The sequence below is a fragment of the Clarias gariepinus genome, chromosome 27, assembly GCF_024256425.1.
Source record: "Clarias gariepinus isolate MV-2021 ecotype Netherlands chromosome 27, CGAR_prim_01v2, whole genome shotgun sequence".
NCBI lineage: Eukaryota > Metazoa > Chordata > Actinopteri > Siluriformes > Clariidae > Clarias > Clarias gariepinus.
The window spans coordinates 17,873,395-17,887,500 of NC_071126.1; the positions used below are offsets into that span (position 1 = coordinate 17,873,395).

The following is a 14,106-nucleotide window of genomic DNA, read 5'->3' on the forward strand; positions in this document are numbered from 1 at the left end:
GCGCTTCCTATCGTTACTATAGCAACGGCCTAGACAGAGCACCATCGTGGTGTGGATGCACCGCATACAGAAAGTCTAATAATGAACAAACCTCTTAAAATTATGAATCATTAGTCCAGTTTAAACGTCCCATATCGTACTTTTTCTTTAAGAAGTTAACACAGGTCGTCTTTTATTTCACTCTGATGTAAAGCAGCTGTTGCTGGGCAGCAAGCAAGGGGAGGGGCTCTACTTATATGAAGTCACATTAGGCGGAGGGTGGGGGGGGTGTAAAGCAGGGTTTTTTTTTTTTACACACACACACTGAAAAGCCATCCGAATGTCTAAAAAGTGAATTTTACATAATAGATCCTTTTATAAAGAAATATTGTCATGTTTGTTATGTTTTTTTTTTCTTGATTCAAATTTAACAACAGAGTTTCAGACGTACAAAGCAGATAGTAGTCGGCAGTAGTCCAACACCTTAACCACTGAGCGACCCCTGCCCCATAAACTACACTTATTATAACCGCACTCAAATTTTTTCACTGTGTCCATCAAGCCACTCATTAGATCATCATCAGAAATGACAAACAAAACTTTTAATTCTGTGATATGTTATTTAGAAACATTCAATATCCTGTGTTTTTATGTTCGTACCTTGAAGGAGCAATTTTAATTTCATTGAGTGCATACACCATGACAAAACAATTCTATCTATCTGTGTACCTGGCGGGAAGGTGGTGTAGTGGTTAGTGCTGTCTCCTTGCACGTCTAGTGTGTTCGATTCCCACCTCAGGGTCTGTCTGTATGCATTGAGATTGCATCCATCTATCCATCCATCCATCTATCCATCCATCCATCTATCTATTCATCAATCTATCCATTCATTCATCTATTGATGCATCCACCCATCTATCTATTGATCTATCAATCTGTCCATCCATTCATCTATTCAATTCAATTCAATTAAATTTTATTTGTATAGCGCTTTTAACGATTTACATCATCACAAAGCAGCTTTACACAATCAAAAGGATTAAGTTTGTATGAAATGTGAATGTGTATGAATCAAAATTATATGATTGTCCCTGATGAGCAAGCCTAGGACGACGGCGACAGTGGCAAGGAAAAACTCCCTGAGATGGTAATAGGAAGAAACCTTGAGAGGAACCAGACTCAACAGGGAACCCATCCTCATCTGGGTGAAAACAGATAGCAGGGATTGATGTGCATAATAATATGCGAGACTGGAAGTTCAATCTATCCATCCATCTTTCCATCTATCTATTTATCCATCCATCTATCTATCTGTCCATTAATTCATCCATCCATTCATCTATTCATCCACCCATCTATCCACCCACCCATCTGTCTATTTTCTGGGTTACAGTATAAGAGCTTGTCAGATGAAATGAAAAAGAAGAACGAAAGCCAGTTTCACAGGAAGCACCTTTATTATGAATGTACAAATCAATGTGAGCTGCCCAGCAAAACTGCTTTATAGGGAACCTATTATGCTAAATTCTCTGTTTAGTCATTTTAAGATCTGATGAGTCTCCTGGGTACATGTCAAAACAAACAAACAAACAAAAAAATGTGAGGTGACCAAAAAAAAACAACAGTTTTTTAAAACAAGCCCACCACATTGTGACCTCATATAAGGGAAACCGGTCCCCAACTTGCTTACGAACAGTACAAGACACAGAACAAGTCAAGAGAAGATCAGGGAAGGACGCATTAGACGTTTTTAAGGAAGGGAGACGGGGGAGAATGAGACATACAGTGGGCGGTATAATGTAACCAACTTACTGGATTCCAACCGTCGTTAAACAACAAAGAAGAACTTCTCAGCTCTGCAGGAGGGGTGTGGCTCAGCAGAGACTCATTTGCATAGACACAGAAACAGTGTGTTTGATGGAGGAGTGAAACAGAGGGAGAGATTTGAAGTGCATTATCTGAGGAGTATATCTGTTGGAAAATTACCACACACGGAGACCTGAGACCTGTTAAAGAGATGGCAAAATATGGGACCTTTAATGTGACCTTCGCGACCTTGAATACTTTGTCTGAAATGTTACTTCCTCTCTATTTATTTCTTTGTTATGGAACTGTGTCGCATTTGCATATGTATAGCGTGGCTGGGATTAGCACGAGGCACGAGATATTGCTCTCTTAAATTAAATACGTAGCTGGTCCAACATAAGCGATGAAAGTTGTGAGTGCGGACGCTCCACAACAGGAAATGTAGACATAAACAGTACAAAGTTTGGTTCTTTAATTCATACAAAACAAAAAGTCATAAATTTCATATTTGTTGCAGTAGCTCCGCTTCCTCCCATGCTGCTGTTGATGATTTTCCTATAACGGATGCCCCCCCAGGGTGTGCTGTGGAATATTGTGAGCGCATGTAAATGCTGGTGTTTTTGCCTCCGCAGGTCGGGAAGCCTCAGGTTTTCGCGTCAGGAGGAAACGCGCCATCGCTCGACCTTTCCTTCTTTGACAGTCATGCCACAGCGAGTAACACACAAAGCCAGGTGAGGTGCCACACACACACCACTTCCTCCCTCCCCCCTCTTTTTTAAAGGGTGTCATTACTGAAAGTGTGAAAATGAACACAGACATGATCTGAAACTGTCTCGTTTTGTCCTCGAGTCTGAGACAAAACCTATTTGTTTGTTCTTTTTCTTTTTTTTTTTTTTTTTTTTTTTAATTCCACACACAAATGCTGCACCGGATACCTACCTGTAGTGGAGATGGAAATCACGACGGGTCACCCGATACGATATCATGTGCTTTTTTTCATTTTTATTTATTTATTTTCTTTTTTTTTTTTTTTTTAATAATGCATCCACACTACACCCCCGTGCTCACATGTAAAACTGTCTGCAAAAGCAGCAGTGTGGTGTAGGGGTGTGTGTGGCTTATTTGATAGACATCGTCAAGCCCCAGGACATTAAGCGCGTCCACGCAGCACACAGTACTAACTAACTATCATAAGAATATCACAAAATCAGCATCGTTAACAATTTAGGGCTTTATTTTATATATATAATGTATATATAATGTTATAATATTTTTCATATTATGTTGCTCGGATTCTGCAAAATTTTAACAAATTAGTGTTTTTTTTTTTTTTTTCGAAATTGTCTATATAAAACTATAATCTATATTATTTAATTTCTTTATGCGGTTTAAGCTTTTCAGTTCATACTTTATGTATTAAGGCAGTGTTAAAGAGGCTTGACTTACTGTTACCACCCCAAAGTTGTCCTATTTTTGTGTATTGGCGTTTATTAAAAATGTTTTATTTCTCTTACGCTATAACAGCGGTAACATTAGAAAAAGAAAAAAAAAAGACGTCATACTTTTTTAATAATGTTTGTGGTTTTGTTTAATGTGAAGGTCCACAATGCAAATTTCCATTATCACTTGTGTTATTTTAAATACAGCTGACATTGGACACTCCTTCCATAAATTGTAAATAAATGCTTTTTTTACAGAAATGTTCACCATATCAGCAATCCTTTTACATAGTACTAAACAGTTTATTAGGCGTGAGCCCAATTTGCAAATTGAATGTGCAGGGTTCTCACCTCCACACTCGGTTCACTCACCCTTGTTGTTCTGAAAGCACTGGAATGCACGAGATAGACATCAGACTAACCGCCGACGCTATTATGTAAAACGCCACGCCTACTCGCATGGTGGACAGCTGAAAGGACACACAGAGGAGGCTTAGTGCTGGATTTCTGGGCTCTGTGTGAGTTATACAGTTATGATCCTAAAAACATTCTAATTATTGCCTTTGTAGTGCGGTTTCTGTGTAGAACGGGAGATGGATTATGTGGAGTGTTTCCCATACAAATGAATGAGCTGTTACTATGGAAACCGTGAATAGACCATGTATATGAAAATAATGCGTGTCAGGGTGCTTAATTTTTAGTAGCATTACTTTCTCTATATACTGTATATAGAATTTAGTGGGAAGTATGAAGTGAGGGGAAAAACATAGACACGCCCATGAACACGCGTATTCGGTTAGCAAGTAGCTAGCCAGATGTTTATCATGACCAAGTACTCGTTGTTTAAGGCGGTTTAAGACTTATATAATAATAATAATAATTAATTAAATTAATGATATTATTATTTCAGGTTGTTGCTCTAACTGTAATTTCACACAATTATGGTGGCAAAATATTAGGAAATTGTACAAAATGTACCTATTTAACGGAAAGATTTAGAATCTACCATCGTTGCATATTTTTTACAATAAATGGGAACGAGAGGATATACAGTACTGTAGAAAGGTTTATGTTTACACTAAGTTGTACTTCTTCCATCGTCAGACAAATACACTCCCTGTTCTGTAATCGGAGAGGAAATCACAGATGAGAAATCGAAAGTGTAGATCGGATAAAGATTTTTGTCCTAAAACGCCTCCAGCGTGTTAAAGTTCACTTATACTGTACCATTTTAGCGGTGAACATATGAACTAATCCCAGTAAATATATTAAGTTTATCTTTTCTAATTAATATCTATTGATGCAGGTGTTTGTTTACATTAAGCAAGTAGCGCACTAGTAGCTTATTTTAAAGTAGATTTTGATTTCACTTATGGTGCAGATTAAACTTTAAACAGAGATCTAAGTACTGCACAAGTTTTATTAAGTTCTGTCCAGTGAGTTTTGTGTGATGCTGTGACAAAATCTGCCTGGACAGACATACAGTACAGACGGGCTGGTTTTGTGTCGTCCAAGGTATGAAACGTAAAGATATCATTAAATGAGCGAGTTTTGACCAGTGTACAGGCGACAGTGCAGTACCACTATACCAAACGAGGACAGTGTGATGAGCAGTATTATCGACATCATCGGTTTTATTTAATGTTGATGTAAAGTATTTTACTATTAAATTATATTATTAAATACAATTGACATTAAATATCGATCAATCAGCTATTTGTTAAGAAAAATGTGTGAATTTTGCAATCTTAGTTTGTACTGTACGATGGTAAAACTTATTCAGAATAGTAAACTGTACTGTCTATCAGTGTGAGCTCATATAAAGCATGAACTTTGATCTTTCTAACCAGTTCACAGTGTGTGCGGTCATGTCGACGTGACATCACAGGTTGTGGAAATTCATCGTCGAGGAAATCTTCCCGACTTTCCGAGTTGACTGAGCGTCAGAGATAACAAATGACTATTTTTTTTGTAATGAATTAAACACAGTATATGATGTAGGATATTCCCAGTTCTGATTCACAGAATCTCAGGAAGGGGATGTGTTTCTGACTCGGTGACTCGCTAGGATGTGAGTCAACAAAAGAGGGAAGGGGGCTTCTTTACTTCTTTACTCCCAAAAAAAAAAAAAGTGCTCGTCAGCTGTTTGCTAGGATGAGAACATTGTTAAATTAAACAGCGTGTCAGCAGAAGAAGAGACACAACAGCAGGCAGTTATAGCGACTCGTATACTTTTTATAGCAAATCATGACAAATCATGACTAAGAAAGCTGATCTTGTCGTCCTTAATGCTCACGAGGCTACGGAATCGGCTACCCCTTTACCCTCAAGATAAGATCGATGTTCAGTCGATCAGACTTTCTTTGTGTGGTGCTTTTAGAAATTGCAGCTTTACTTTTTTAAATTGACCATGAATTAATGATTTTATATTAGAATTATTTTAACTAATAATTTTGTTGGCAGACAACCTTTTAGGCAGCTTTTGTCTAGAAATTAAATGCAAAACATTTCATCCTTCCAAGTGCAAATATCTTTTTTAAAATAACCTGTTATAACGTATTTACCTTATAAAAATATATATATAAAGAAATAGCTTTTTTTTTTTAATAAACTATTTCTAGCCATTTCAAGATTAAAGTACATTTATATTCTCTTTGTAATTTTACAATGTATGTTGTAAATGATTTAATTGTAGGGCTATAAAGCTTGAAATGATTTTAATAATATTATACACCTACACCGGAAAAAAATCTGCCTTGGCACGTAAAAATATCAAATTTATCTGCTGTTTCTTATTATAAGACTTACCGTAAGCCGAGTATAAGATTCCAGACATTTTTTGCATTTATTTTATTTTATTTTATTATCTGAGCCAATAAAAATATCTTGAATCTAATCAAACTTCTAAATCAAAGTTTCTAAAAATAATCATAGACTGTCTAGACACTTTTACTAAAATCTTTGCTAATTTAAAGTATGTTTTTAGAAATAAGTTACATTAAATAAAGTATGTAAATAAGTTACATTAAGTCATCCTCCCAAATGCAATAATATGTTTATCCTTGTGTTAGATTTGTAGAATATGTATAGAAATAAGGTTTCTGTAGTTTATTGTTTATTTATTATCTCCCAATAGATTATATCTATGAAGATTATCAGTCATCCAGGTGAAGTTATCTGGAAATTGAGTCATGTCGACTGGACTTCCTTGTTCAGTAGAAACGTTTCACTACACACCCGAGTAGCTTCTTCAGGATGAGTCTCTTAGTGCTGAAAGTTTTTACTTATCTGATCAACAAGTTCTGACAAACGCCTTTACATTTCATCCTGTGTGTATATTTTAAGTGAAATCGTAAATAATTATTTATTAATTATTTACCATTTAGGCTTTGTCAAGGGTGTGTTTTTTTTTTTTTGTTTTGTTTTGTTTTTTTTTTTAGAAAAAATGAAATTTACTGTATTACTTACAGTTAAAAGCCAGAATCACACTTGGAGGAACTCGTAAAATCTTACACTGTCAGCACTTTGGTTTCCTCTCAGAACAGAGAAAAATAAGGAATATCACTCAGATTAGACATCCAAAATAACAGCTAAGTTTACTGTCGCTACAGTATCACATAAACCTAAAAATTGTTTTTTGCCTTTTCTGGTGTAAAAACAAAAAATCTGACAGTAGCTTATCATGGTTATATTTGATATTAACTTGTAATTTATCACCACTGACAAGAGCACATTAATAGCAGGAACTATTTTTTAGGAAATACAATATGAAAATGCTAAAATATTCTTTTCAAATAAATAACCATTCTTTAACGAATAAGTTCAGTTACTGTTTAACTATTACACAAGCCATAAAAATCCATATAATGCACATGATGAGAAACACAAGCGCGTACTACACATGTGACGTTCATTATTCTGCACCGAATTTAAACCACATAATTACAAACATTATTCTGCAAAAATATTTACATTTCTTATAAGTTCTTTCCCCTAATTTAAATCTTCCCACTGGGGAGAAAAACATCTCATATGCAGCATTACTTTTACTTAAAGTTAAGGTTTATAAATAGACAAGTAATATTTAAAAAAGAGAAATATCCACCTACAGGTTTATCCTGGCTGAGGGGAGAGTGAGGCGTAAGTTTAGTAAAGTTCTCGGTATAGCAGAAGTTATTGGTTTGATCTTCTCAGAAGTTCCCCATCTGGAGCAGAAGTGAAAACAGCTGCATTTGCCGAGCCTTTCTCAGAACATTTACATGCACTCTGCAGATTTATTAGCAGAAGTTAAAGTGCAGTCAGAACCTTTTAAGTCTCCTATAACTTGTGTAAAGTTGTTAATCAGTGTGGGTTTTTTTTAATGTGTATTTAACAGCATTTGTCGAAATGTGCAAAATTCTTTGCAATTAAGTAATAAAGTATGATTTAAAGATTGATTTTTTTATTACCAAAGTCTGTAGTCGGGTGTAGATTTGTCCAGACAATTCTTAGGAACTTCAGAATAAAGTCACGGTAGTGCCAACTTGGTTGTATTGTTTTCAGCATTACTTTCGCATCATTTTAAATATTTAAGGGAAAACAACTTACTAGCTACATGTACTATTATATAAAGGATGTTCAAGTCAAACCGGGACTTTACAGGAACCCTGCTGGAAGTTTTCGTCACCATAGCTTGTCTTATTTCACTCTGTTTTACTGTCTTTGTCTGCATTCTTCATTGTATTAATTGTTCTCACATTTAATCGATGAAATGAGCTCTATGGTGTTCATCAAGCACCTGTTTTAGGGCCGCTTTTGTTTCTCCTGTGCATCCAGCTCCTGCCTCTTAAACTCCACATTAACTAGAAATTCTTTCGTATGATTAATGCACTACATAAAGGATAGTGTGTCTTGCTGATCTCTTAAAGCAGTTTAGTCCTTATCAACATCAAATTTTAGCAAAACATTAAGAGCATTATGTGAATTAGATTCTGATGTCGATATAGGTACTAAAGTTACTACTAGACTTTTAAATTATTGTTATTAATAGTAATTAGTAGTAGTATTTATTGAAGCTCTTGGATCCTACAACATAGCTAAAAACACGTTTTGTGTCATCCAAGTCTCTTTCTGATTTGTGCCATGTCTTATTTATTCTTGTAATTAATTTGTAATGCTGATAGTTTTGTAAATAATGATTGCTTCAGCTATTGTTATCATGGACAGTGTATTATTTAGATTGGTTTTCTGTGCATGAAAACTTTCGCCTCATACCTTGAGTGCTGGTGGTGCTTCATCCCCTTTTTTTTCCATAACACTTATACTAGGTAGGGCAAGAAACAGGAGACACTGTAGATGGAGTGCCAACCTATTTAACACAGAGAACTAGGCTGATCGGTGTTTCCAAATTTCCCTGTTTTGTGTGTGTGTGTGTGTGTGTGTGTGTGTGTGTGTGTGTGTGTGTGTGCGTGTGCGCGCACTGCAATGGATTGGCACTCCTTCTAGGGCGTCTCTGGTCTCTTAGCCCGTAGGTTTTATGGAAAATTAAGGAATGAGTGGTGTGATATTGAATTTTTGTCGTAGTTGGGCAAAAAACCTGCAACTTTAGAGTTTATAAATTTAGAATTTGTAAGTTGATATTTTTGAGGGGAAAACAAACTGTTTTTTAGAAAAAATACAAACATTTCTGAGGCAAAACTTAAAAGATTAAAAAAAAAAGATATATATATATATATATACTAAATTTAGGTTTTCTGTATAAATCTGAAAATTATGTTTTTTTTTATCAAGAAGGAAACCGCATTAACACCTTGCAGGGTTGGGCAGAACTTTATTGGGTGCAACTTCTTTTTTTCGTTACGCCTTGAGTGTTAGATCCAATCAAACTTTACTTTTAAATTGAATTTAGTAACAAGGAAATATTTTAGCCCAGAATAACCAGATCTTCATAATCATCTGGACTTTAAAGAGACGTTGTTGTAAGCTGAGCCTATTTAGAAGAAATCACCATTCTGACTTGGATGGGGTGATTTGCCTTTTTTTTTTTTTTTCTAAAGTTTGAGGGTTTTTTTTAGTTGTTTCAAGGTTTTTTTCCCCCTCAAACGTTTCGAGTTTTTTTTCCCTCAAAATTTTCAAGTTTGTTTATTTTCTCTCAAAAGTTTCCAATTTGTTTTTTCCCTTCAAAAGTTTCAAGTTTTTTTTTTTACTTCAAAAGTTTCAAGTTTTTTTTACTTCAAAAGTTTCAAGTTTTTTTACTTCAAAAGTTTTTTTACAGATCAAAAGTTTCAAGTTTTTTTTACAGATAAAAAGTTTCAAGTTTTTTTACAGATAAAAAGTTTCAAGTGTTTTTTACAGATCAAAAGTTTCAAGTGTTTTTTTTACAGATCAAAAGTTTCAAGTGTTTTTTTTAAAGATCAAAAGTTTCAAGTTTTTTTTTACAGATCAAAAGTTTCAAGTTTTTTTTTTATACTTCAAAAGTTTCAAGTTTTTTTTTTATACTTCAAAAGTTTCAAGTTTTTTTTCCTCAAAAGTTTCTTTACTCAAAAATTTGTAGAATTTTTTTCTCCAATTTTCTTTTTTGCTCACAAATTTCAGCTTACAACTTAAAGTTTGTAAAGAACTCGGAAATTTCCTTCCCCTCCCCTTCCATATAATTTAAATTCACTTATTAAAATGTAAATCACATATTGGCGCTAAAACTCCGTCGTATAAATTTGAGTTATGAGATTTAGTTTAATGCTTTTTATCGGTTAAATATTTAATAAAGCGGGCTGTATTTGGGCGGCTAACACTTTCCTTTCAGGATGAAGGTTATAATGATGGTGATGATCATGATGTTCTCTTCTTCAAGGTGGAAGTAGCTCAGGCTGAAACCCAACCCACCCCCTTGACCCCCATCACCCCCACCTCCCCGGCCCTGTCCTCCCCTGACGAGGTAACCGGCGTACCGTGCAGCATGGCGCTGTGCATGAAGGCTCTTCTTAGCGTCAGTGCTGCGACTTAAACTTTCCCTGAATAATGAATGCATCACACACTTGCACACGAACAGTCACGCATGCACGCACGCACACACGCACAGGACACGCCATGACTTCAATCAAAACTGATCAGCACTGTTTAGGAAATATGATCAGCACTCTGCACACCAATCACTCTGTGTCACTCCATGTTTCAAATATTCAGTAAATTACCATTTTTAACATCGAGTGTTTATTGCTGATGTCCTGGAGATGATGATGATGATGATGATGAAGAGTGTTGTGTAGAATCGGGAACACAATGACTTAATCTCACTGCAAGGAAAGGGTTAAAGTTATCTTGGTTTTGAGACACACACACACACACACACACACACACACACACACGTCATACACATTACACATTCCCAGCATGGTGAAGACGCAATCCCGGCGCATGGCATGGCAGGTTCCTTTTTTTTTTTTCCTCTCTCTGCCAGTTGACTAACGAGATCCAGCGAGTAACCGAGCTATTCCTGTATTTTCCACTTTGTGTTTTTCCGTTAAACTCTCATTGTGTTCAAACCGGTTGTTTGTCTCTCTAATTAAAGCAAGTGTGTGTGTGTGTGGGCGTGTACACGCATGTAAGTGTGTGTGTGTGTGTGTACTTCCTACAGTCTATCAGGGTGGCCCGTCAGCCTTCCTGCTCTCTTCAGCTCTTTTATCGGCGCTCTCTCATGTTTTTATTTGAGTGTACTCGGGGAATAGACTGAGAGTAAGACGGTGTGTATGTGTGTGGATGTGAAGGGGTCAGGTTCCCACAGAAAACTCTGAAGCTGTAATTAAACCGAGACGTCCTGAAGGTCAGCGCTGTTCGTCTCGAGTCTGCAGAGTCAGAGGGGTGTTTAGTGCGCGGGTCTCTGTTTAAACAGATCTCCAGTTACACTGTGATGACTTGTGGCTTAATCAGTTATTAACAACTAAGCAACTGATGATGATGATGATGATGATGATGATGATGATGACGAAGAGCTCAGATAAAGAAAGCAGATTAACCAGCATTATCAGTGTTTATTATAGAGCATAAAATGTAACTACGCACCTATTTCTCTAACTATCCGTCCGTCTGTCTGTCTGTCTGTCTGTCTGTCTGTCTGTATGACTATTTATCTGCCTGTTTCAGTCTATAACTATCACTGTCTGTCTGTCTATCTGCTTCTGTTTGTATCTCTGTCTGTCTATCCATCTGTCTGTCTGACTGACTGACTGTTTGACTATCTATCTATTTTGTCTGTCTGTTTTTCTGTCTGTCTGACTAGCTACGTGTCTCTCTCTGTCTTTATCTCTCTGTCTGTCTGACCATCTCTCTGTCTATCTGTCTGTTTCAGTCTATATCTATCTCTGTATGTCCCTTTGTCTATCTTTCTATCTATCCTTGTAATTGGTCAGTGATCAATTGTCTTATCTGTTTGTTTTATTCTTTCTCTTTGTTTCTTTCTTTTGTTTGTTTCTTTCTTTTTTTCTTTCTCTCTCTCTCTCTCTCTCTCTCTCTCTCTCTCTGTGTCGGCCAGTTGTCCCTCAGTCTGTTCTTTTCATAAAAGAACATTTTAACGTTTAACGCAAACAAGTGACTCAAACTGATGATAAAGTCAAATAAATTGTATAAATGTGATTAAATATTGATGATTGTATTAATGAACACATGAATCAATGTTAGCTATAAAAATTTCTACAGAACTGTTTGATCGTGTGTGTGTGTATATGTCTTTCTGTGTGTGTGTGTTCTGTTTATAACCTCCACGCCTTCAGCATGTGCTCTCTCTCTGACAGACGAGTAACGGGAACGACCCGTGGTCCGTGTTCAACACTAACGCCTCCGGGGGCTTCTCCAATAACTGGGCCGCTCAGCCTGAGGGCACGGAGACGGGGCAGAGCGGCGGCAACGCGTGGGGCTCTGGTGGACAAGGCCACCCTCACGCCTACCCGGGCCCAGGTAACCACTCTTACATCACTGTTAGTGAGTTTTTACACAAACATGGAGGATGTTTTAAATGACCCGATTCTCACTGCACACACTAGGAATGTTTTAAAGCTTGAAAATTAGGATTCAAGCCATTGAACTGGTCTAGCGCTTCAATTTAAAAACAAAAAAGTACTCTCTGTGAGCTGCCCCTACTATATTAGCTGAGTAGGAGAGTTTTTACATTGATTATATTCTTAGTGCGTGACCCAGTGAACCAGTACCAGGAGTGTATTTATGGATCGAGACTCAGAAACACTTCAGTAAGTCACTCCTAGAGTCAGGGATCTGAAGCTGTGCTGTTTAATAGATTATGCAATTTAATCAGTATGTTTTATTGGCTGATCCAATTAAATCAATCAGTTTTCGGTTCATTCAAAAAATATTTGGGTAAACTTATAGTTAAACTTATAACCGGGACTTAACATTTCACGGTGAATGAAGGCATAAAAGCATTCGATGATTCAGTGCCAGATTATTGAACATTGTCGCCAACTTGCATGAGAGACGCACCTGTCTGTGTGAACTGTACACGCAATCATTCACCAACACCACTTGCACATTACAGGAACTCGGCAGGGCGTAGTACAGTCCTGACCTCGCTCCAAGACATTTCCACATGTAAAGGAGTTCCTGGGAGGCCAGGGTTTCAGGCTTAGTCATTCTGCACAATCAAAAGTCCCGGTTTGACTTGAACATGTTGTATTATTGCTTTGTGTGAGACATGTCTTGTTAATTAATCAACAACAAAAAGTTTCACATCTCCTCAGTGTTTATTAAATACTTTTAGTAGTTTTTTATGTGTAAAAACCTGCTGGCGGATAATAAACATTAGTGATAATGAATTAAATTGAGCCAAATCACGTCAAACCAGCAGTCTACCCATGATGCACTGCTCTGATTAAGATGATGATGATGGTGATGATGATGGAAGACATTTTGACAGTCGGAATTTTATAACGTTTTTCAATGGAGGGTGCCAATACTTACAGCATTAATTCAGAATAAAGTCAGGCTCTTAAACTAAACTGATTGAATACATTGAGTATTTATACACCAGACCGAATAAATCCAGATTGTGAAAGGATTCGAACAAATATGAGCGTTGTGTTTTTCTCGACCTTGCGTGTTAAACGTGTTTACGTGTTGGCGTTTAAACAGAGACGAGAAAGCAGCCCAAATAAAACCAAAGCAAGGTCGTTTGGGTAAATTCTGTTTGGTCTGGTAACGCTGAGGTGATGGGCCATGAGGGGAGGAAGTTTCCCAGTCAGAAACTGACTGACTGAATTTATACACACTGACTGTATCTGATTGTTCACTTTTTTGTTTCACTTTTTTAACTTTATAACAATAAAATCATACCGTGACCCAAATCCATTAGAAAACTTCCCATCTCTCTCTTTTTAAAGTTATATAGAAACAATATCAATCAGTTTGTCCCCGATGAGATCAAACCCAGGAGACGTTCCAAACTCGTTTGCGTCAGTTGAAGCCAAGCGAAGCGAGTTTACATGTATTATTTGTGGGGGGTTTTCTGCATTTCGTGCAAGGTTTAGTCAAAAGATAGCATCATGTTTCACAAGAATGTTAGCAAGAAGAAAACCGAGTCATTTTCAGTTAGGTTTTCAAAGGAGCTGGCGCCAAAAGGAATCATAAATTAAGCTTAAGTGAGGTTTAAATTCTATTTATCACATATTTTACTTCATTTACATGTCTTTTCTAAATGTTTCGATTGTTTTTATATGCAAAAATATCATCATAATGTGGGTAATATTGGCAATATTTTGGGGTGGCTAGGACGGATTATCTGCATTTACATCATTTTCTATGAGAAAATGTGTTTCACAGTATGAAATTTTGCTTTAAGAGCTGGCCTCCAGAGCGGATTACATTTACAGAGGTGCCGCTGTATTTTAGTATTTTAGTC

At 36.6% G+C, this 14,106-nt stretch overlaps 1 protein-coding gene across 2 annotated transcripts in view; it reads left to right on the plus strand.

The window, feature by feature from the left end:
• The window catches only part of snx9b (sorting nexin 9b), a 40,740-nt gene that overhangs the window by 11,905 nt on the left and 14,729 nt on the right, over positions 1-14,106 (plus strand). Inside the window, exons 4-6 of one of the 2 annotated variants that reach the window (XM_053488713.1) lie at positions 2,418-2,516; positions 10,054-10,137; positions 11,990-12,152. In XM_053488713.1, coding sequence (XP_053344688.1) covers positions 2,418-2,516; positions 10,054-10,137; positions 11,990-12,152 — 346 coding nt within the window. The remainder of the gene's footprint in view (positions 1-2,417; positions 2,517-10,053; positions 10,138-11,989; positions 12,153-14,106) is intronic. The other variant, XM_053488714.1, reaches the window with a different exon arrangement.